Raw genomic sequence first — 23,544 nt, 5'->3', positions numbered from 1 at the left:
CCATAACCCAGGGTCAACATAAGCCTGGTCCCAGATCTGTTTGTGCCATTTTGCCAATTCCTAGTCATATTCTCAGTACAAACTGATCTGGGACCAGGCTAGGACCAGTTCAGGATAGTTTATGTAAAATGGGCTTTAACTGAGGCAGTTCTCTCAGTATCTGGAGTCTTGGTGTGTGTGTGTCATACCCCTTCATTGACTTGATGTAGTATGTTAGGATTCTGGCTGACGCGTCACATTCTCTGCTGAGCTTAACTGGCTAGATGTATGCCTGTTTATCTCCAGACTAGGAGGTCTTGTGAGATCAAGAGGATGTTAGATGGAACAACAGTAAGCTGCTTTGAGGGTGCTTTACTATACTGCTAGATGCAGTGATGTAATGCTCATGTTTTGTATTGTTGGACCCCTCGAGGTTTTAACTATCGAATTTTCAAATTAACTTCCATTGAGCTAGAGATACCAAAAGTTGCTGAATGAATGTCTCTTTTCAAACTGATCCACAATTTTTCCACTTCATGTACCTTGGTTTGAGTGTGAACCCCCTCCAGCCCCCAGGCGCCCCCTCCCCCAGAGCAGTCCTGGGAAGACAAGCCGTCTGGTGTTAGCCATCTTGGAATGGAGGACTTCAGGGAAGTGTTGAAGAAGAAGAAGCATGCCCTCGTCATGTTCTACGCACCATGTAAGTCAAATGTGACATTTGGACTTTCTGGTCTCAGGCAGGGCTACCTCATCACGAGACAGTGATTCCAAATCGTCTCTGCTACATTAGCACCCTGCTAGTGACAATGACACTGCACTGCTTGTTAGTGTCTGATATAACCATGTTTGATTTATGATTTGATTGAACTTTTTACACTTTTTATCTATGCTCCCCAAGGAGCAAAAGGGTTTAAGGTTTTACACCACCAATACAATCATTCTAGCCTTTTTCTTGCCAAGATCTGCCATCAGGTGGAAATGACACAAAATGCTCAGTAAAGACTTATAGTACCAGTGGGGGGGAAAGTAGTATGACAGCATTGACAGGCCCACCACCCAATACAGCATCTCCATATCCTTTCAGTGGACTCGCACACCCTTCCTTCCCAGTTGATTCAGGACTGGTTCATAGGATGTGCCGGCTGACAGTAAAGAAGCTCTGCAGTCACTGTCTGATAAGAGACTTCAAAGACCACACATCACTGCACCGTCCGACTTCCTCTTAGTTAACATGAAACAAAACAACGCCTTTGGTTTTTTTCCTCCACAAAGAGGTTGTGGAGACCCAGCAGAACACGGCAATAACAACCTGCTCTCTGTTTCTGTCCCTCTTCTCCTAATCCTCTTTGTAACAACCGCCTATTAGGGGCTTTGAGAGATCAAACTACTGACTTACACATAAAGACTCTCTAATCTAATGCCTTCAGACAATATGTAAATTGTTACCTAAAGGAGGGCGTCTGTCTGTTAATTGCAGCCTCTTCGTCAGATCTTCTGAACTGCTACCTCTAACGTGTATCAGAGCAGCGCTACCTACTCCTATCCCCAGGAATTTCCTGCTAGTTATTTTTGTGTCGCACTTCACTAAATGCTCATTTTGTATCATACCTTTTTAGGCTAAATACTGGGAATGATTTGTAAATAAGAAAACATTAACACTTAATGTTGCGTTTACACCAGAAAGCTTCTGTATATTTCAATTGGACCTGTTGGGAGTTGTTAGTTTCATATGTGAAGTGTAGAATCAAGATGGGATCGGACAAACCGGTATATTATATCCTGCACGTATTGGAGAGATGCAGCACATCGTTTTTACTACTAGAGCTCTTACACCAATTACATAAGATTCAACATATTTCACATTCTTCTACTATGGAATGGGAAAATCAAAGCGTAAGGCTTGCTGCAGCTCCCCGTGGTTCTATTGTTGAATATCAATTATTACTAGATGTGAAAGGGACTGAAAAATGACTGAAGGCATTCACACGGTGAAAAGGAGAGGGTTCTCATTTAATGTGAGTCATTTTTGTTGTTGTCCATTTTCAGCAGAAAAGCAGCAGAAACTATCCAGAAGTATTCACTTAGTGGGTAATCTTCTTACTCAAAGTGGCAGCAAAAGTGGTATCAGTAATCACTTTAAAAAAGTGACTTCTTACAGTAGTTGACCCTAAGCAGGTAAAGCTTCTCTCTTGTGGATGTGCATCCCCTTGCTGAAAGTCAAGGGGGAAGTCATTATCTGCCATATCCAGCATTCTTTAGTATAAAATGGTATTCCTGCCATTCTGGGCCCTGGTAACGTGTTCTGTGTCCCAAATGGCACCCTATTCCCTATATAGTGCACCACTTTTGACCAGGGCGCTATGAGCCAAAAGCAGTGCACTATATAGGGAACAGGGTGCCATTTGGGACATTGCCAGGGCATTGTGGTCAATGATGCAGGGCCCACCCTTAGCTCTGATGCTGGTCCATCATAACAACAATAATAATAAGTGGGGAAATGGGGTGTAACAGTATTTTTATTTTTTTATTTTTTGCACCATTAGGTATTATCATGGTCCATAAATGAGGAAGTGGAGAGTATCACACAATCCAGGCTTTGTTTACAGGCTGAAACCTGAATATATTTGTATCTTTCAGAAAATGTCATTCAACAAACCTTTTTAGTGAGTTGAGATGCTTGATTCACCTTTTTGCTAACCTTCATATCACTGTGGTGAACTCTGACGTCAGACAGACCAGGTGTACCACACAGGAGGGCTGTAAATGTACCTGTCCCCGTCTGTACAGTGACTAGAGGATGGGTGGCGCGCACATGCATACCTTTTGTGTGGTGGGGTTCAGGGAGCCAGCTGGGACAGATATGGATGGCCTGAGGAAAGCGGCGGGGAGGTTTCATTTATGACTCCAATAAAGGGATTTATAACTCCCTATAAAATACAAGTGAGCCATCACTAATGTGGGGTAATTCTGAAAGGGACAGGCTGTCCCGGGAGGGTGTGTGAGGGAGCATAATGACCATTCTCATAGGTTTTGTGTTTGAATTACAGTAAATCCTGTATTGTCTGTGTGGTATTAATGGTAGTTAGTTGGGGTGAGCCAAGGGCCAGTCTATTCTGTAATATCCGTGTGTGTGTGTGTGTGTCTCTCTCTGCTCCCTAACAGGGTGTCCCCACTGTAAGAACGCTGTCCCTCACTTCACCACGGCAGCAGATCTCTTTAAAGAGGACCGCAAGGTGAGCCTCCCTCCAACCCTCTCCTGAAATGCACACATTCTTTTTTTTCTTTATTCTTCTGTCTCAATGTACCGTTGTTGACCTTCATAAGCATTACTACTCTTAGATGCACTCTCTGGCTTGGACTCAAGTCACAGATACTGTACTCCCTCTCTGCCTCCAGCCTCAGTTAAACTCTCACTCCTTCATCCTCTCAATCCATCTGACAGCCTCCCTCTAAAGTCTAATACATTCTGATTCCCTGACTCAGTCAACCCGGTCACTATCTGACTCGCCTCTGTGCACACACTGTAACGTGAACTCTCTGAACAACAGGGCAGCGTGCTTGGCTGTACTCACAGTAAGCATTAATCATCATAACACTAACTGACCACAAAAACAAAGAGGTTAAATGACTGAAATAAATCACGCATAATGGTTCCGTCACTCAATCTGACAAAGCTCTTCGGTATTTGGCTTGCGTCTCTTTCATTATTCACAATGTGGAAGTACATCTCTGTTAACAGAGGTTTACGAAATCACTGATTTGTGTGAGGTAACTCTTTATTCTGGACTTAGGTGTTCATATTGTTATATCAAGCAAATATTAGTTCTTGTTCAGAATAAGATCTGCACTCTCAGCCCAGAATGTGAATCTCTTGGCTGTTGATGTGCATGGCATTAAATGCACGCCTAGGTCCAAGAATTTGTCTTTATTGTAGACGCACATGAATCACCATCTACTAGCTCTGTGGTTATTGCCCAGATCCCAGTCACGGGGTGGGGCTGAAACAAGTCACTCTAATGTGTGCACTTCGTCACTGAGACTCTCAATAAAGAACCCAGAGCAGAGCGGGTGTCTAACGCTGCTTGGCTGAAGGATCTCTTGTGTCAACTCGGAGTAAACACTTAGAACAGACCGACGTCAGCAGGCGGGGTGTGGTGTAGTAACCTCCATTACTGCCACAATAAGAGTTTGATGTTGTGTATCCAGGGAGGGTTGCTTGGTGTTGTGGTTGGGTGAGGAGGAAGGTGTTCCAATGCAACGTATCCACAGGGGTACCTTCTCTTAAAATGCTCTCCAGCTACTCCTCATGCACCTTCTCATCCCATCGCAGCACCACTGCAAAGGGGTGTATATTACAGCGAATGCTGCAGAAAAGTCCTTCGTGGGCCACTCTTTCGACCGTGCATTGGCTGGTGCGTCACTGCTGGCAGTTTAAGCCGGTTTAAAAACAGCCTATACTACATCTTTGTCTATAAACAATCTGAGCTGCGTGCGATTTAACAAGTCACAGGAAGAATGCGCTCCTTTTGTTGCCTTTCTTGTAGCCAGGTTTGGGTGGCTGAATTGACGAATGTACTAGCCTAATCTAAAAGCCTACTAATACATGTATTATTAAATAAAAAACATGCCCATGTTCAATAGCCTAGAAGAAACAAAGAAACCTAGTCATTTTAACCTTGTAGTAATGCATTTGAGAACCAAATTATCAATAATGACTCATATTTCCTTGGAAAGTAGACTCCAAACAGCATATGTTGGATAGGAATTGCCTTTAGCAAGGCACTGCAGCCTTTTCTGGCCGATCCCCCTCCAACTTGTCAGCAGCCCAATGAATCTCTCCATCGATTGGAGGAGTATTAGGCTACTAGTGATTTTTTTATTTATTTTTTTACCAATATTTAAGGTCCAGTTGCATTTTTTTTTCTATGAATCGAACACTGAATATGACTGACCTGCACAGGTAGGAAACCCTACCTCTTCAAAGAGAACTGCAAACTTCAAGGAGTTGGTCTGATGGGATCCATGATGTCATCGGCCTCCCCCTTGCTTGAGGAGCATTAGAGAACAAAAGAGGAAAGCCCCCCCCCCTCGACACCTGATGGGCCATCAGCGGGACAATTAGTCAATATCCCTAAATTGATGTTGGTCATCTGCTGTTTGTCTGCTTGATAAAGCAGCATCTAGATTTAACAGAGAAGACAAGGCTGTTTCAAACGGGATCCATCCATCCGGGATCTGCCCCCTAAAATTATTTTCCTTTTTATTCAATTGAGATTTATGATAGAAGGACGAGCTGAAAGCACGTATATCCTACCAACGGGACATTAACTGTAATATCTTATGGGTCACCGAGTTGTGGCTGAACGACGGCGTTAAGAACATACAGCTGGCGGGTTATACACTCTTTCGGCAGGATAGAACCGCAGCCTCTGGTATGACACGGGGCGGGGGCCTATGCATATATGTAAACAGCAGCTGGTGCACGATATCTGAGAAAGTCTTGTGGTTTTGCTCGCCTGAGGTAGTGTGGTCTACAGCTTATCATGAGATACAGATGTAAACTCTAGAGTATTTTTCGTAGCAGTCTAAATACCATCACAGACCGATGCTGGCACTAAAACCACACTCAATGAGCTGTATACCGCCATAAGCAAACAGGAAAACGCATCCAGAGGCGGTGCTCCTAGTGGCCGGGGACTTTAACTTCTATGTGATAGGTGGGACGCCAGCGTCCCACCTGCGGGACACAGCCAGTGAAATATCAGGGTGGCAAATTAAAAAACAATGTCATAATTCAACTTTCTCAAACGTACGACTATTTTACACCATTTAAGATGCATGTCTCCTTGATGTAACCACATTGTCCGATTTCAAAGGCTTTACAGCGAAAGCAAAACATTAGATTATTTTTGTCTATGTATTATCCTAACATAATCACACAGCCATTTTCCAAGCAAGGACATGTCAATAAAACCCAAAACGCAGCGAAATGAAGCACTGACCTTTGACGATCTTCATCAGATGACACTCCTAGGACATTATGTTACACAATACATGTATGTTTTGTTCGATAAAGTTCATATTTATATCCAAAAACAGCATTTTACATTGGCGCGTGACGTTCAGAAAATATTTTGCCTCCAATACTGCCGGTGAATCAGCACAACAATTTACAAAAATACTCATCATAAATGTTGATAAAATATTAAACTGTTATTCAAAGAATTATATATGAACATCTCCTTTATGCAACTGCTGTGACAGATTTCAAAAAAGCTTCACGGGGAAAGCCCACTTTGCAATCTGAGTACTGCGCTCAGAAAAATACACCAGGCAATACAGATACCTGCCATTTTGGAGTCATCTCAAATCATAAATAGCATTATAAATATTCACTTACCTTTGATCATCAGAAGGCACTTCCAGGAATCCCAGGTCCACAAATGTTGTTTTGTTCGATAAAGTCCATAATTTCTGTCCAAATACCTCGTTGCTGTTTGCGTGTTCAGTAAGCTACTCCAAATGTAGGAAGCGCGTCGAAAATTTCACAACAAAGTTATATTTACATTCGTTGAAATGTCAAATGTTGTAGAACATCAATCTTTAAGGCCTTTTTAACGTAAAACTTCAGTAATATTCCAACTGGACAATTCCAATGTCTTGAAAAACGTTATGGAACACAGCTACCTCACGTGAATGCGCGTAATTGTGGCCTGTCATTCTCTCGGTCATCAGACTCCAGGAGGTCTTGTTCGCTATCTGTTGAAGGCAAAAGCCTGAAACGCGTTCTAAAGACTGACATCTAGTGGAAGCCTTAGGAAGTGCAAATTGAACCCTAAGTCACTGTATACTGAATAGGCCCAGTCTTGAAAGATACAATCCACTTCCGGGTTGGATTTTTTTTCTCAGGTTTTTGCCTGCCATATGAGTTCTGTAATACACAGACACCATTCAAACAGTTTTAGAAACTTCAGAGTTTTCTATCCAAATCTACTAATAATATGCATATTGTAGTTTCTGAGCCAGAGTAGTAACCTGTTTAAATTGGGTATGTTTTTCATCCGGCCGTGAAAATACTGCCCCCTAGCCCAGACAGGTTAATGCAGGGAAACTTGAATCTGTTTTAACTAATTTCTATCACCATGTTAAATGTGCAACCAGAGGGGAAAAAAACTCTGGACCACCTTTACTACACATACAAAGCTCTCCCTCACCCTCCATTTGGCAAATCTGACCATAATTGTTCTCCTGCTTAAAAGCAAAAATTAAAGCAGGAAGCACCAGTGACTCAGTCAATAAGGTGGTTAGATTAAGCAGATGCTAAACTACAGGACTAATTTGCAAGCACACTGGGATATGTTCCGGCATTCTTCCGATGGCATTGAGGAGTACACCACATCAGTCATTGGCTTCATCAATAAGTGTGTCGACACCACAGTGACTGTACGTACATACCCCAACCAAAAACCATGGATTACAGGCAACATCTGCAGTGAGCTAAAGGCTAGAGCTGCCGCTTTCAAGGTGTGGGACTCTAACTCGGAAGCTTATAAGAAATCCCGCTATGCCCTCAGACGAACCATCAAACAGGCAAAGCGTCAATACAGGACTAAAATCAAATCGTACTACACCGGCCCCGATACTCGTCGGATGTGGCAGGGCTTGCAAACCATTAGACTACAAAGGGAAGCACAGCCGAGAGCTGCCCAGTGACACGTGCCTACCAGACGAGCTAAAGTACTTCTTTGCTCACTTCAAGGCAAGTAACACTGAAACATGCATGAGAGCATCAGCTGTTCCGGATGACTGTGATCACGCTCTCCGCAGCCGATGTGAGTAAGATCTATAAACGGGTCAACGTTCACAAGGCGGGGCCAGGCGGATTACCATGTGCACTGACCAACTGGCAAGTGTTTTCACTGACATTTTCAACCTATCCCTGGCCGGGTCTATAATACCAACACCATTATCCCAGCAACTCTAGACCCACTGCATACCACACCAACCGATCCACGGATGATGCAATCTCTATTGCATTCCACACTGCCCTTTCACACCTGGACAAAAGGAACACTTATTCGAGAATGCTATTCATTGACTACAACTCAGCGTTCAACACCATAGTGCCCTCAAAGCTCATCACTAAGCTAAGTACCTTGGGACTAAACACCTCCCTCTGCAACTGGATCGTGGACTTCCTGACGGACCGCCCCCAGGTGGTAAGTGTAGGTAACAACACATCCGCCACGCTGATCCTCAACACAGGGGGCCCCTCGGGTGCGTGCTCAGTCCCCTCCTGTACTCCCTGTTCACTCATGACTGCACGACTCCAACACCATCAAGTTTGCTGATGACACAACAGTGGTAAGCCTGATCAACGATGAGACAGCCTATAGGGAGGAGGTCAGAAACCTGACTATGTGGTGCAAGGACAACAACCTCTCCCTCAACATGATCCAGACAAAGATGATTGTGGACTACAGGAAAAGGAGGACTGAGCACACCCCCATTTTCATCGACAGGGCTGTAGTGGAACAGGGTTGAGAGCTTCAAGTTCCTTGGCGTCCACATCACGCATGTGACAAAGATTTGATAATCATTATTTTAGCGATCCACGGTAGACGTCTCTCTTAATGAAAAGGCCCCCCATCCTGCTGTCGTGAGCTGCTAAACAGCGCGCTTGAGATGCATTTATGGATGAGAAAGTAATGAATTTGGGGAGTTTCACCTATTCTTCTCTGCAGATCCTCAAGCTCTGTCAGGTTGGATGGGGAGCATCGCTGCACAGCTATTTTCAGGTCTCTCTAGAGATGTTCGATTGGGTTCAAGTCCGGGCTCTGGCTGGGTCACTCAAGGACATTCAGAGACTAGTCCCAAAACCACTCCTGCGTTGTCTAAGCTTTGTGCTTAGGGTCATTGTCCTGTTGGAAGGTGAACCTTCGCCCCAGTCTGAGGTTGTGAGCACTCTGGAGCAGGTGTTCATCGAGGATGTCTCTGTACTTTAATTCGTTCTTCTTTCCCTCCATCTTGCCTCGTCTCCCAGTCCCTGCCACTGAAAGCATCCTCTCCCCACGATGCTGCCACCACCATGCTTTCTCGTAGGGATGGTGACAGGTTTTCTCCAGATGTGACGCTTGGCGTTCAGGCCAAAGAGTTCAATCTTGGTTTCATCAGACCAGAGAATCTTGGCAAACTCCAAGTCGGCTGTCATGTGCCTTTTACTGAGGATTGGCTTCCGTCTGGCCACTCTAACATAAAGGCTTGATTGGTGGAGTTCTGCAGAGATGGTTGTCCTTCTGGAAGGTTCTCCCATCTCCACAGAGGAACTCTGGAGCTTTGTCAGAGTGACCATCAGGTACTTGGTCACCTCCCTGACCAAGGCCCTTCTCCCCCAATTGCTCAGTTTGGCCGGGCGGCCAGCTCTAGGAAGAGTTTGGTGGTTCTAAACTTCTTCCATTTAAGAATGATGAAGGCCGCTGTGTTCTTGGACCTTCAATGCTGCAGTCTCTTTTTTTAATATATTTTTTATTTTTTAAAACACTTCCCCAGATCTGTGCCTCGACACAATCCTGTCTCGGGGCTCTACAGACAATTACTTCCAAATCATGTCCAATCAATTGAATTAGCACAGATGGACTCCAGTCAATTTGTAGAATCATCTCAAGAACTGCAAAAACTGTCCTACCTATTGCAAGTCAAAATGATTGCCACATGTCAAATTAGTTTAGCCTCAGCGAGGCGTCCATTGTTTACATGTTCAACATATTGGTCCTCAGGAGACGGATGGTGATTACGTAATGGTGACAAGTTCAATGTGCTGCGTTGTCTTGAGAGGCTGTCTGTGTCCCAAATGGCACCACTATTCCCTGTGTAGTGCACCACTTGACCAAAAGTAGTGGACTACATAGGTAATATGCTGCCATTTGGGACACGGGGGCTGACATTTGATCCATCCAAAAGGACAAGCGGAGGGGGTGCGCTATGTATCAGATGGTATTTGTGCTGCAACTTATTTATGCTGTGTTTCTTTCTGGCTGCGACAGCCAAGACCCATAAATCTCTTTTGTAGTTTTTAAGTAGGACTGATTGCTTTATGGTCTAGCTTGATAGGAATGAATTAGTAGTTTTTTGTTGTTTTTTTCTTAAAGGGGAAAGTTCAGTTTTGTACAACTTAATGTTAGATGGTTCCTCACTCTGAAAGTAGTCTATGGGCCATAAACTGTAGTCAACAGCTTTTTTTTATTTTAAAGAAGCTAATGTTCGTGTGGCCAAATCATGTTTTCTGGTGTAGTAGCCTTTTTGGAATGATGATTTTATTTCTGTATAGAAAGGAGTAGGCGAATTAGGCTTTATCATTTTGGAAATGTAATTAAATGCACATTAGGGAAAGCTTAGCTTCCCCTAAACGTATTGACAAGCCTATGCTCCCATGCATGCGGAAGCTTTTATTACTCACACACATACACGGCACGGCCCCTACTCTCTAATGGCCTACAGCTGCTCGCTCTGCCTCTCTCTCCTTCGCTCTCTCGCTCATCAAATAGTACAAAAAATTGCTTTTCTGCTGCTTCTCGCGCTCTGATCGGACCGATTTTTGTCCTGGACCTAATATGCATAAATGCCCTGTCCTTTTGGAATGGGAGCTCTAACTCATCACCATTTGTCCTCAATCAGATTATTCAAATTCAGCGCTGATTACCAGGTAGGGCTAGGCAGTATACTGTATTTTACTATATACCGGTATTGATGCACAAACTGGTTTGGGTTTTTACTTTAATGGTATTTGAATGTGTGCTTTGTTAAATGTGATATGCCGTGTGTCACATCCATTTTTATAGTTTACTCCGCTACTTGAGTCGTCTCTCCATGCCACTTTCCACACAGACCTAGCCCCACTCCCTGTTGCTCAACCACGAGACACTTGCGTTTCGTCTGCATGGTCAATGCAGCACTTAGAATGTATGCGTTGCCACCGTAGGGTCACACACTATTCATAAAGAAATGTAGAAACATTACATTCTGTCATACCGTCCAAAATTTGAAAAACTGATGTTATTTTACTTTTTTTTTCATTTTGGTCATTTAGCAGACGCTCTTATCCAGAGCGACTTACAGTAGTGAATGCATACATTTTTTTCCTCCGTACTGGTCCCACGTGGGAATCGAACCCACAACCCTGGCGCTGCAAACACCATGCTCTACCAACTGAGCCACACGGGGACCATTTTGGCTATATTGCCCAGCTCTAGTATCAGGCCATTGGCGAGGGTCGTTAGCAAGTTTGTTAGGCTACCCGTCAGCGGCATTTTTTTTGGTGCAGTTTTGGGTGGGATTAGCGTGACAGGGAATTTGGCTGCGTTCATGACTCGTCACTTCCGGTGTGGCGGTAATACGTCACTGCAACAGCCCTAGTCCAGACTGAGGTGAAATCCACACAATGCTGGTCAGCCAGATCGGAACACAATCTGACCACAACGGGACTTTAATACGTTTAGACCTGTCTTTTCAAAGCGATCTTCGTATTCTGATATCAGAAGTCGCATGTAAGTGTAGACACAGCCAGAGAGGGAGAAACTAGCCAAACCGAATCACGCTAGTTACATTTACGTCATTTAGCAGACGCTCTTAACCAGAGCGACTTACAAGTTGGTGCATTCACCTTATGATATCCAGTCGAACAACCACTTTACAATAGTACATCTATCTTTTAGGGGGGGGGGGGGGTAGAAGGATTACTTTATCGTATCTCAGGTATTCCTTAAAGAGGTGGGGTTTCGGGTGTCTCCGGAAGGTGGTGATTGACTCCGCTGTCCTGGCGTCGTGAGGGAGCTTGTTCCACCATTGGGGTGCCAGAGCAGCGAACCGTTTTGACTGGGCTGAGCGGGAACTGTGCTTCCGCAGAGGTAGGGAGGTGAGCAGGCCAGAGGTGGATGAACGCAGTGCCCTTTGGGTGTAGGGACTGATCAGAGCCTGAAGGTACGGAGGTGCCGTTCCCCTCACAGCTACGTAGGCAAGCACCATGGTCTTGTAGCAGACGCAAGCTTCAACTGGAAGCCAGTGGAGTGTGCGGCGGAGCGGGGTGACGTGCGAGAACTTGAAGGTTGAACACCAGACGGGCTGCGGCGTTCTGGATGAGTTGTAAGGGTTTAATGGCACAGGCAGGGAGCAACAATGGAGTTGTCAACCGTGATGGCGAGATCATGGAACGGGCAGTCCTTCCCCGGGAGGAAGAGCAGCTCCGTCTTGCCGAGGTTCAGCTTGAGGTGGTGATCCGTCATCCACACTGATATGTCTGCCAGACATGCAGAGATGCGATTTGCCACCTGGTTATCAGAAGGGGGAAAGGAGAAGATTAATTGTGTGTCGTCTGCGTAGCAATGATAGAGACCATGTGAGGATATGGCAGAGCCAAGTGACTTGGTGTATAGCGAGAATAGGAGAGGGCCTAGAACTGAGCCCTGGGGGACACCAGTGGTGAGAGCATGTGGTGCGGAGACGGATTCTTGCCACGCCACCTGTCAGGTAGGACGCAATCCAAGAGTGAGCCGCGGTGGAGATGCCCAACTCGGAGAGGGTGGAGAGGAGGATCTGATGGTTCACAGTATCAAAGGCAGCCGATTGGTCTAGAAGGATGAGAGCAGAGGAGAGAGTTAGCTTTAGCGGAGAGCCTCCGTGACACAGAGAAGAGCGGTCTCAGTTGAATGGCCAGTCTTGAAACCTGACTGATTTGGATCAAGAAGGTAATTCTGAGAGAGATAGCAAGAGAGCTGGCCAAGGACGGCACGCTCAAGAGTTTTGGAGAGAAAAGAAAGAAGGGATACTGGTCTGTAGTTGTTGACATCGGAGGGATCGAGTGTAGGTTTTTTGAGAAGGGGTGCAACTCTCGCTCTCTTGAAGACGGAAGGGATGTAGCCAGCAGTCAAGGATGAGTGAGGTAGGGGAGAAGGTCTCCGGAAATGGTCTGGAGAGGAGGGGATAGGGTCAAGCGGGCAGGTTGTTGGGCGGCCGGCCGTCGCAAGTTAATCTATGGCAGCAACAAGTTTTTCTATCATACCATCTGGTGGTGCTGGACTTGACTGCATCAAATCGTTGTACAGTAGCCAGCTAAGTTATCCAGCTAGCTAGCTAAAGCAGCAAGGCTATTTTGCTGCTCTCCCCATCCAATGTCTACAACAATTTAATTCATACGAAACAGCCTACCTGTTGGTTGATAATTGCAAAATTTTTAAGGAGTAGGCTACAAACTTAATTCTGTAACTTTAATTCCATTTTGCATTGATTTAGAATCCTCCCACTTGTTACACATGGAGCCTCTGACTGTAGCGCCTCTTTGATTTGACCGACAACAACAAGCTACACGTGTGAAACGTGTCTAGGCTACCAGTGCATCTTTTTTATAGGGTGCACTCATAAGTGTTTTAATGACAGACCATTACATTCAAACTCTGTCACAGATAATTTCATACAATTTTAGACAAAGCCTGTAACATGTATGCCGGGAGTCAGGAAGCAGGTGCAGAAGTAATAATTTCATGGTAAGGTGTATTGTTGTATTCGGCGCATGTGACAAATAAAATTTGATTTGACAAGTTGAGTTTAATAATGAACCAATACAGATGAACAAACATGAAGTGTTCTGAACGTGAGAAAACAATGACTAATACTATTGAACTAAATAAAGGGAGTGTAATCAGGGTGAAGTCCAGGTGTGCGTAATGTGGGTTGCCAGGACCGGTGGTTAGTAGACTGGTGACGTCGAGCGCCGGAGGGAGGAAGCAGGAGTATGTGTGACAAAGCCTTAAAAAAAAATAGATAGGCTTTTTTTTTCTCAAATGAATACTCTCCCACAGGGGCGAAAATCTGATATCAACTTTGGAGGGGACAATTACATTACATTTTCTCAAGAGCAATTCCTGAGGGGGACACCAAAAGTAGTGCTGTAACACAGCCTACGTTTTAATATGGTAAATGTATATTGAGGAACCAAAGAAATAAGGTGTTTGCCGTACTCCTAACTACCGGTACCCAAAACTACACAACTAATCACAACAGCAATACCATTGCCTTTAACAAATCTTAGTTCAGTCACCAGTTTAAGTTGAGAGTGGGGGTATCCATGGCATTTTCCAATTATGTTCCTATTTTACAAGTTGAAAAAATTGAGAACCTTTCATAATGTTGCCAAACAGACTCAACAAACTTACCTGAGACTCCCTGTCTCTGCCAGTCTGTCCTGCATATCTGTCCCCAACTCTGCTGTCTGTGTGCCATCTGTTGCCTGCTCTGCCTAATGACATCATTGTGAAACATTTCCATTAGAATTTCATTTCTTTCTTATGAACATTTTATCAACTAGTCTTTGAGATATTAGGCTACTAGGGTTCTTACTTTGCGTTTTGGTGTACTGAAAAATACTCTGATGTCCGTCTTTTTTCTGCCATTTTTCTACCTGGTTGGCTACACACACACAGTATGTAGGTTATTTACAGTAGGAGATGGGCTTCTATCATATCTTCTATCATTCTATATGGGCTTCGATCTAAAAGGTAGCTAGCAAATGTGAAACGGGTTGCAGTGACAAGAGTTGACAGCTGTATGAGTTCACCATTTACACAACATATGCTGCAACCTTTTGTAATTTTAATCGTTTTTCATATTGGCTGGCTTCTAACAATAGCTGAATTTGCAAAGCTAGCGAGCACCAATTCAGTGGTGTTTGCTATAATCTTTGCTACCCGGGTTAAATAAAATATATAAATAAAAGTTCCCTTGCGACAATTTAGCTTTTGCAACGAGACCATTAAATATACACTGCTCAAAAAAATAAAGGGAACACTTAAACAACACAATGTAACTCCAAGTCAATCACACTTCTGTGAAATCAAACTCTCAAATTAGGAAGCAACACTGATTGACAATAAATTTCACATGCTGTTGTGCAAATGGAATAGACAACAGGTGGAAATTATAGGCAATTAGCAAGACACCCCCAATAAAGGAGTGGTTCTGCAGGTGGGGACCACAGACCACTTCTTAGTTCCTATGCTTCCTGGCTGATGTTTTGGTCACTTTTGAATGCTGGCGGTGCTTTCACTCTAGTGGTAGCATGAGACGGAGTCTACAACCCACACAAGTGGTTCAGGTAGTGCAGCTCATCCAGGATGGCACATCAATGCGAGCTGTGGCAAGAAGGTTTGCTGTGTCTGTCAGCATAGTGTCCAGAGCATGGAGGCGCTACCAGGAGACAGGCCAGTACATCAGGAGATGTGGAGGAGGCCGTAGGAGGGCAACAACCCAGCAGCAGGACCGCTACCTCCGCCTTTGTGCAAGGAGGAGCAGGAGCAGCACTGCCAGAGCCCTGCAAAATGACCTCCAGCAGGCCACAAATGTGTCTGCTCAAACGGTCAGAAACAGACTCCATGAGGGTGGTATGAGGGCCCGACGTCCACAGGTGGGGGTTGTGCTTACAGCCCAACACCGTGCAGGACGTTTGGCATTTGCCAGAGAACACCAAGATTGGCAAATTCGCCACTGGCGCCCTGTGCTCTTCACAGATGAAAGCAGGTTCACACTGAGCACGTGACAGAGTCTGGAGACGCCGTGGAGAACGTTCTGCTGCCTGCAACATCCTCCAGCATGACCGGTTTGGCGGTGGGTCAGTCATGGTATGGGGGGGCATTTCTTTGGGGGGCCGCACAGCCCTCCATGTGCTCGCCAGAGGTAGCCTGACTGCCATTAGGGACCGAGATGACATCCTCAGACCCCTTGTGAGACCATATGCTGGTGCGGTTCGCCCTGGATTCCTCCTAATGCAAGAGAATGCTAGACCTCATGTGGCTGGAGTGTATCAGCAGTTCCTGCAAGAGGAAGGCATTGATGCTAAGGACTTGCCTGCCCGTTCCCCAGACCTGAATCCAATTGAGCACATCTGGGACATCATGTCTCGCTCCATCCACCAACGCCATGTTGCACCACAGACTGTCCAGGAGTTGGTGGATGCTTTAGTCCAGGTCTGGGAGGAGATCCCTCAGGAGACCATCCGCCACCTCATCAGGCGCATGCCCAGGTGTTGTAGGGAGGTCATACAGGCATGTGGAGGCCACACTCACTACTGAGCCTCATTTTGACTTGTTTTAAGGACATTACATCAAAGTTGGATCAGCCTGTAGTGTGGTTTTCCACTTTAATTTGGAGTGTGACTCCATATCCAGACCTCCATGGGTTGATAAATTGGATTTCCATTGATTATTTTTGTGATTTTGTTGTCAGCACATTCAACTATTTATAGAAAAATATTTAATAAGATTATTTCTTTCATTCAGATCTAGGATGTGTTATTTTAGTGTTCCCTTTATTTTTTTGAGCAGTATTTAAAACAGTGGTAGAGGTGTAGTTCTGTTCAGTTTAACGCTAACCTTATCACAGGGACTTTGAAGCACTAACTTACATGCATGCTGATCTTGGAATAAATTGACGATAGCAAAGATTCCATCTTTGACGACGCCACATAAATGTAATAGGTACTAGCTAGCTTAATAGTTAATATTTGCGCGCTAGCTCTGCATATTCAGCTAGTGTGTGTGTGCGATTGACTGGATTAACCTCACGTCAGTTACGTGTATTGAGTGCCTTTCAGACAGTAGATACGACCTCTACGTTACCTAGCAAGCTAAGGAACTGGCAGTGGATCAAACCATTGTGAGGCAAAGGGTGGGGGGGGTCGCAATCTTTTGAAACTTAAACGCGCTATTAAGTGTCTATAATCAGCACATATGCTTTCATTGCGTATTATTAATATTATTTAAATTACATAGTTATGTTTCAGTGATATATTGGGGGGGACAAATATTTTTCCCAGGATGGGGGAACGACCCCCCCGGGATTTCCGCCCCTGCTCTCCCAAGTAATCGAATATTAATGTACGTTCGGATATTTGAATAACCGTGCCGTAATATCAGAGGGAAAGACTGTTTGCAGTAACTTATTTGTTTTAGTTCCAAACAGACATGGCAGTTTCACCACTAAGGATTCCAGCTTTAAACAGCCACTACAAACTTACACCACAGCTAGCTCAAAATCAATGGGAGGGATAGGGGCAACTGAGCTTCATCTAACCGAGAACCTGGCAGGCTCAGTTTGGGAATGTGGAGGGAATCAATGTGGACACAGAACAGCTCAGTCAGTTCCAAAGTAGCCTTGTTGAAAGCATTTGCACAACAAGGTGGACATTTTAAAGTATAACTTTACAGTATTCTGCAACATGCACACATTTGGTTCTTATGTAGCTGACCATTTTGGAAGTTAGTTGTGGTTGCTGTTACATATTGCTTTCTGTGTTTGACCATATCATGTTGAAGCTAAGCTTCTACCTGCTTTATATCCCAGATAGCCTATGCTGCTGTGGACTGCACTAAAGGACAGAACCAGGAGCTGTGCAAGCAGGAGAGTGTAGAAGGCTACCCCACCTTCAACTACTACAACTACGGCAAGTTTGCAGAAAAATACAATGGAGACCGAGGGGTAAGTGACACTGATGTTTAGTCTTAGTGCCCTGTTAAAAGAGTGAATGTTCATTTATGCACTGTATCCTTGTTACTGTTGAAGATGGAATCTTTCACTATTTATATACTGTGCCTTATACTGTATTTACACCGTTAACCTATACAAAGTTATTACATTTATCACAGGCTTCTTCTCTCTTCCTCTCCCTAGGAGGCAGGGTTTATAGGTTTCATGCGCAGCTTGCGGGGGCGGGACCAGGGCAAGAGGAAAGAGGAGCTTTAAGGCAGGGTGTGGAGAGGGAGGAGCCTGTCGTTGCACTGTGACCGTGGCAGGGGCCTCTTAGCACTGACATCACGTGACGTCGTCATGACGTAAAATCACGGAGAGGAGACTTGAGAACCTCGGAGTTTCAGGGGAGATGCTAAATGAACACGCCGGGTACACAAATTGATGACATGTTGTGCAGCTGAGAGTCGAAGACGAATGGATTCTGTTCAGTCAGTCGTCCTGATGAGCCCTTCCCAGCTAGCTAGTTCATGCTGGCAACAGCAGCATGGCGCTAGTTAAAATTGAACAGGAAGTGATCTTTAATTCGATGGGTGAGGGAGAAGTAACTTGTAGTATTGGTCACCATCTGGATGTTACCATGACATGCCTATTAGCTAACGTAATGACAAGCCTGTGTGAATGACCGGTGCAACAATGTTGTGTCGAGGTGCTTCCCACTGAGCAGCAGTTGCTTCACCGGCAGCTGTATCATATGCTGTATCATATGCTGTATCAGCTAATGTAGCCAATTTGTTCCATCCCACTTGAGTAGGATAGCAGCCTACACGACAAATAACTTGTAATATTGGTAGCAGAGATTGGAACCAAAATAATTTATTTCTGAACAGAGCTATTATTTCATTCCATTCCACTGTTCCAACCAGCAAAAGAAAGTTCTGAACCGGTTCAAACCCCCAAAAAGTAGAGGTCTCTTTTAATAAATATATTTTACATTTAGCTCAACATTAAGTTACTTCACCAATGGATAAAGCAGAATGGCGCAGGCAAGCTATGTACCTGCTTTGGACAGACAAGTGTAGGGTGTGACATGCGAGTGAATTTTTGCAGGTGAGGAGAGCACTGGGCATGAATCGCTAGGCATCTTATTGTTATGACATGCATTATCTGAATTAAGCCACAGCATCATACCTACGGAGGAGCGGCTTCTATGAAGGATCTCTGAAAGTCTTTGAACTTCAGAGAGTTGGCTTAACTAACGTTGGCCCAGATCTAGCCCTATCATGACTCTCAGTTTCATTACATTACACATAATGCCGTCTAGAGTTTGAGAGCTAGACCAGAGCTAGCTAACAAGCTACCTAGCTAACAAGCTTGTGTGTGGAGAGCGGCACCAGAATTAAAATTAAAGCACGTCTTTTTGTAGTTAATTAATGCAATGTGAAACGTGAACTAGAGTATTGTTAAGTTGCATTGAAAAAGTTAATCCATTGTTCTCTAATTTAAAAAATCTCTCCCTAATTTCTGAATCATGCCTGTAACGTCAGTAGGCTACAGTAAACTATGCATTCTTTGGAGGGAGGGGCAGGTAGCCTACAAACACTGGCAAAGATTTTCAGCAGGCAGACACTGGAATCATTTCTGAGTGACGGTGAGGGCTTTGCATAGGCGCTTTGTTCAGTTTTTTGTGGGACTGGGAAAAAAATGCCTGGAGCATAAAATGCCACTATTAACCGGTTCCCATGCTTTTAAAATTAACGGTTCTGTTACGGAACAGTACAGATCACTTCGTTCTTGGTTCTGTTCCTCCATTTTTGTTGTCCTTTTCAGATTTTTGGTTCTGTTGCCTAAACAGGTTCCAACCCCTGATTGGTAGTTACCATCTGGATGTCACCATGATATAGTCTACTACTCAATGGGGAGAGTTTGCGCTGCAAGCCGGCAACACGACCACACCCAGTGTGTACTTCGCTCCCGCTTGCTGAGCACCTCTGTCCTACAGTAAGGAGAGGGAAGTAGCTAGATGGCTGTCATCTTGTTCTGATATCGGTGACACTAAAGCACATTTATTGTAGTGATGTTCACAGAAAATGTACAATTACGGCATTAATGTCTACGTTGTTACTCCGATTTTTAAAAACAATTACTTTGATAAAAACAGTGATTCTGAACTCTCCCAAGTCTCAAATTCGGGAGACAAGTTTCAAATTCTCGTTGAAGTTTCTAGACGCAAGCATAAACTAGTTAGCTGGGGAGGGCTCACTAGTACGACTGACTGAACTGAATCATTTGTCCACACAACTCTCGTTGCACCACATACGTCATACATTTTGGGCACCAGGCATGTCCATATAGCCTCTCTCAGACCACAGATTTTTTTTTTATCGATCATGTTTGTAATGCCAGTGGCCACTTTATTTTTATTAATATTTTGATGGAATGATAAAAAAACAAACAGAAGAACAAGAAAACAGGGAAATTTGGGCCAAATACTGTGACTGCATTTGTGGAAAGCTACACCTTACTGCAGGGTATCCCAAACTCGGGACTCCAAGGTGTGCACGTTTTGTTTTTGCGCTAGCACTACACAGCTGATTCAAATAATCAATCAAGCTTTGATCATTTGAATCAGCTGTGTAGTTTTAAGCAAAAACTAAACTGCACACCTTGGGGTCCCAAGGACCGAGTTTGGGAAACACTGCCTTACTGTATCTATGCAATACCAGACCCTCCCTTCCCACTCCTGAGAATCTGTGTGATTTGGTGGGCTAGCTGAGCTGTGGTTGCATGTTCCACCTATAGCCAGCTACAAGAATCACTACACTGCAGTCCTATCCACCCCTGTTCGTTGCCCTGAAGAGGATTACGATCTTAATGTAAGCATACAACTGTTTGTTCCAATATTACAGTTTCAATATTTTTGTACAGACCTGTCTCATGTTAGGTCTTGGTTTGTTTCAGGAGGACAATGCTCTATTAGCTGAACTGTGGCCTTAAATATCTGTACGGAAGTTAATCACTCATCTGAATCAGATAGTGGTGAATGATTCTAGGCGCTAAAACATAGCAAAGCTCTTGTGGTGGATTGAGGCCTGGTGCTTCCATTCCTCCACGTGTTTCCAAGTCAACCATGGGAGAAATAAATCAAATCAGACAGGAACATAAAATTCCCAAAATAAATTAGAATGTTACTGTACATTCATTTCCAGACATCAATGATTTCCAGAAGCCTCCTGTTGTAGTGATATGCCTAGTGTCACCTCTTTACAATAGTCCTGCATTCCTCTAGTGTATTCCATTAAAAACAAAGGCTTTGGAAAAGATATGGGGCCCAATATGGTTAATGTGACGTCTCCTATTGAACAAAACTTTTTCCTCCATTCTTAAAATGTTTACAGGAACAAGACACTGTCCCAGTCCATCCCTTCCACCTTTTGTCTGGGTAGCAGTCAGAACCATTCAACTCAATATCAGTAGGCATATGGGATTATGATTACTCTAGAACCCTCAAATTCAAATCTGGACCTCAGCCAGTTCCACTGCTTTTTTTTTTCTTCCATTCTTGGGACTGCTTTAGACCTGGGACACCAGGTGGGGGCAATTAATTATCAGGTAGAACAGAGAACCAGCAGAAGCTGGACCTCGTAGGATAACATTTTAATAACCCTGCTCTAGATGATCCAGGATCTCAGTTCCATGATCCAAGAGCAGATTGCCTCTGTGTGTGACTGTCTCTGTGCCCTGGTCTGGGAAATGTTATCCCTTATGTCCCAGCACATCCAACTGGATGACTTCAGATTTCACAATAGCGCAGAGATGTGAGAAAGTCGACGGACCCCCTTAACACTTGGCAGTATCATCAATACCGGAACCATTACCTTCGTGGCAACTTTAATGCTGTGTGTTTTCAACTCCCCTGCTTAAGCCACTATAAATATTTAAAGGTCTATCTGTAGCTGAACTTGTTTTATTATTCAGGAGTTTGGTTCCTTTCATTATTGAATAAGGTTCTCAGGGATAGTGAAAACACAATTAAAGGGAACTAGCTTGTTTGTATTGCAGTTGAATGATTTTGAGCTCTAGCGTTGCCAAATTAAAATTACTGTTTACATTTGTCTTGTATGAAAAATAACAACATTTTTATAGATTTAAAATGGTCAAGTTTACATTTCCTGTGCCAAAAATGGTCAGGAAGTATTAAATAAAGCATTTGGTGCACACACACACTCCCCGAGCTTGGCAGTATCATATATACCGGCGCCATTACCATTATCTTTGTGGCAACTTTAATGCTGTGTGTTTTCAACTTCCCTGCTTAAGCCACTATAAATATTTAAAGGCCTATCTGTAGCTGAACTTGTTTTATTATTCAGGAGTTTGGTTCCTTTCATTATTGAATAAGGTTCTCAGGGATAGCAAAAACACAATTTAAAGGGAACTAGCTTGTTTGCATTGCAGTTGAATGGTTTTGAGCTCTAGAGTCGCCACATTTAAAACTGTTTACATTTGTCTTGTATGAAAAATGAAATGTATAGATTAAAATGGTCCCGTTTACATTTCCTATGCCGACTCATGGCAGGAAGTATTAAATAAAACGTGGTCCATATGGGGGTTAATGAACTGACTAATACATTGTTTGGTATTCTAAATGGGCTACTTCCAAATTAGGTCAGTCTGGAATGGACTGCTGACTGACAAAGAACAATATCTCCATTCAATGTTACCATTACATTTCTGCAACATGCAAAACTAACTGCATCATCACAGAATGTTGGAATAATGCTTTACTGCTGTTTTAGATGTTCCGTTATCTTTCTGTTGATCATTTTCTTTGTCTACTTTCACTTTTGTTTCTTCAGTACATGGCCTCCTCAGTTCTAGCAAATGGTTGAAGACTTTACATAAACTTATCATAAAGACAACCTTTGTCTTATCCCAAAGCACTTCGTATTGTGTGTAAACTGTCACACCTATGCCAAGAAGTCATTGTTGCAAGTTGTTGATTTTCTGTGCCCAGCCATATGTACAGTTTTGCACCTTTGAATGAGGACCTTGCAAAAAATAAAAACTCAAACATTTCCAAGACATGTTCTCGATGGCCTTTCTCATTCTCAATGATTTATATTCTTGTCAAAATATTTAATTTTCACTAACACAATAGCGAAGTAATAGTTTACTTATAGATTATTTGAAACTGAGCCAATAAACGGAGTGAAGAATACCACGTAGCATAAAATCAGAGCCAAAGATGGTGAGAGCTTGGGATTTTGTGTCCAACCTTTTGTTCCAGTATGTTCAACATATGTCCTGTCAGATCCTTCATGCCGATTGCCGCTGAGCTCTTTTGTTTAGTTACTTACAAACTCAGCCAGAGCATGGGTGTCCAAAGTGGACAAAAATAAACGTTCTCTCACTGTCAACTGTTTATTTTCAGCAAACTTAACGTGTAAATATTTGTATGCACATAAGATTCAACAACTGACACACAAACTGAACAAGTTCCACCGACGTGACTAACAGAAATTGAGTAATGTGTCCCTAAACAAAGGGGGGGTCAAAGGTAACAGTCAATATCTGGTGTGGCCATCAGCTGCATTTAGTGCAGTGCATCTCCTCATGGACTGCACCAGATTTGCCAGTTTTTGCTGTGAGATGTTACCCCACTCTTCCACCAAGGCACCTGCAAGTTCCCGGACATTTCTGGGGGGAATGGCCCTAGCCCTCACCCTCCGTCCCAGACGTGGTCAATGAGATTGAGATCCGGGCTCTTCGCTGGCCATGGCAGAACACTGACATTCCTGTCTTGCAGGAAATCACTCACAGAACGAGCAGTATGGCTGGTGGCATTGTCATGCTGGAGGGTCATGTCAGGATAAGCATGCACGAATGGTACCACATGAGGGAGGATGATGTCTTCCCTGTAACGCACAGCGTTGAGATTGCCTGCAATGACAACAAGCTCAGTCCAATGATGCTGTGACACACCGCTCCAGACTATGACGGACCCTCCACCTCCAAATCGATCCCGCTCCAGAGTACAGGCCTCGGCGTAAAGCT

General features: G+C 44.0%; 1 protein-coding gene across 1 annotated transcript in view; it reads left to right on the top strand.

Annotated features, from left to right (window-relative positions):
- The window catches only part of LOC106586417 (protein disulfide-isomerase A5), a 61,662-nt gene extending 39,090 nt beyond the window's left edge, over window positions 1–22,572 (top strand). Inside the window, exons 14-17 of the mRNA XM_014173648.2 lie at window positions 549–679; window positions 3,142–3,212; window positions 17,365–17,499; window positions 17,692–22,572. Of these exons, the coding sequence (XP_014029123.2) occupies window positions 549–679; window positions 3,142–3,212; window positions 17,365–17,499; window positions 17,692–17,763 (409 nt within the window). The 3' untranslated portion in view covers window positions 17,764–22,572. The remainder of the gene's footprint in view (window positions 1–548; window positions 680–3,141; window positions 3,213–17,364; window positions 17,500–17,691) is intronic.
- Window positions 22,573–23,544: the final 972 nt, after the last annotated feature.

Source organism: Salmo salar, chromosome ssa25 (assembly GCF_905237065.1).
Source record: "Salmo salar chromosome ssa25, Ssal_v3.1, whole genome shotgun sequence".
Classification (NCBI taxonomy): domain Eukaryota; kingdom Metazoa; phylum Chordata; class Actinopteri; order Salmoniformes; family Salmonidae; genus Salmo; species Salmo salar.
Note: the sequence above shows the minus strand (reverse complement) of the source record. Positions and strands in the feature narration are given on the sequence as shown.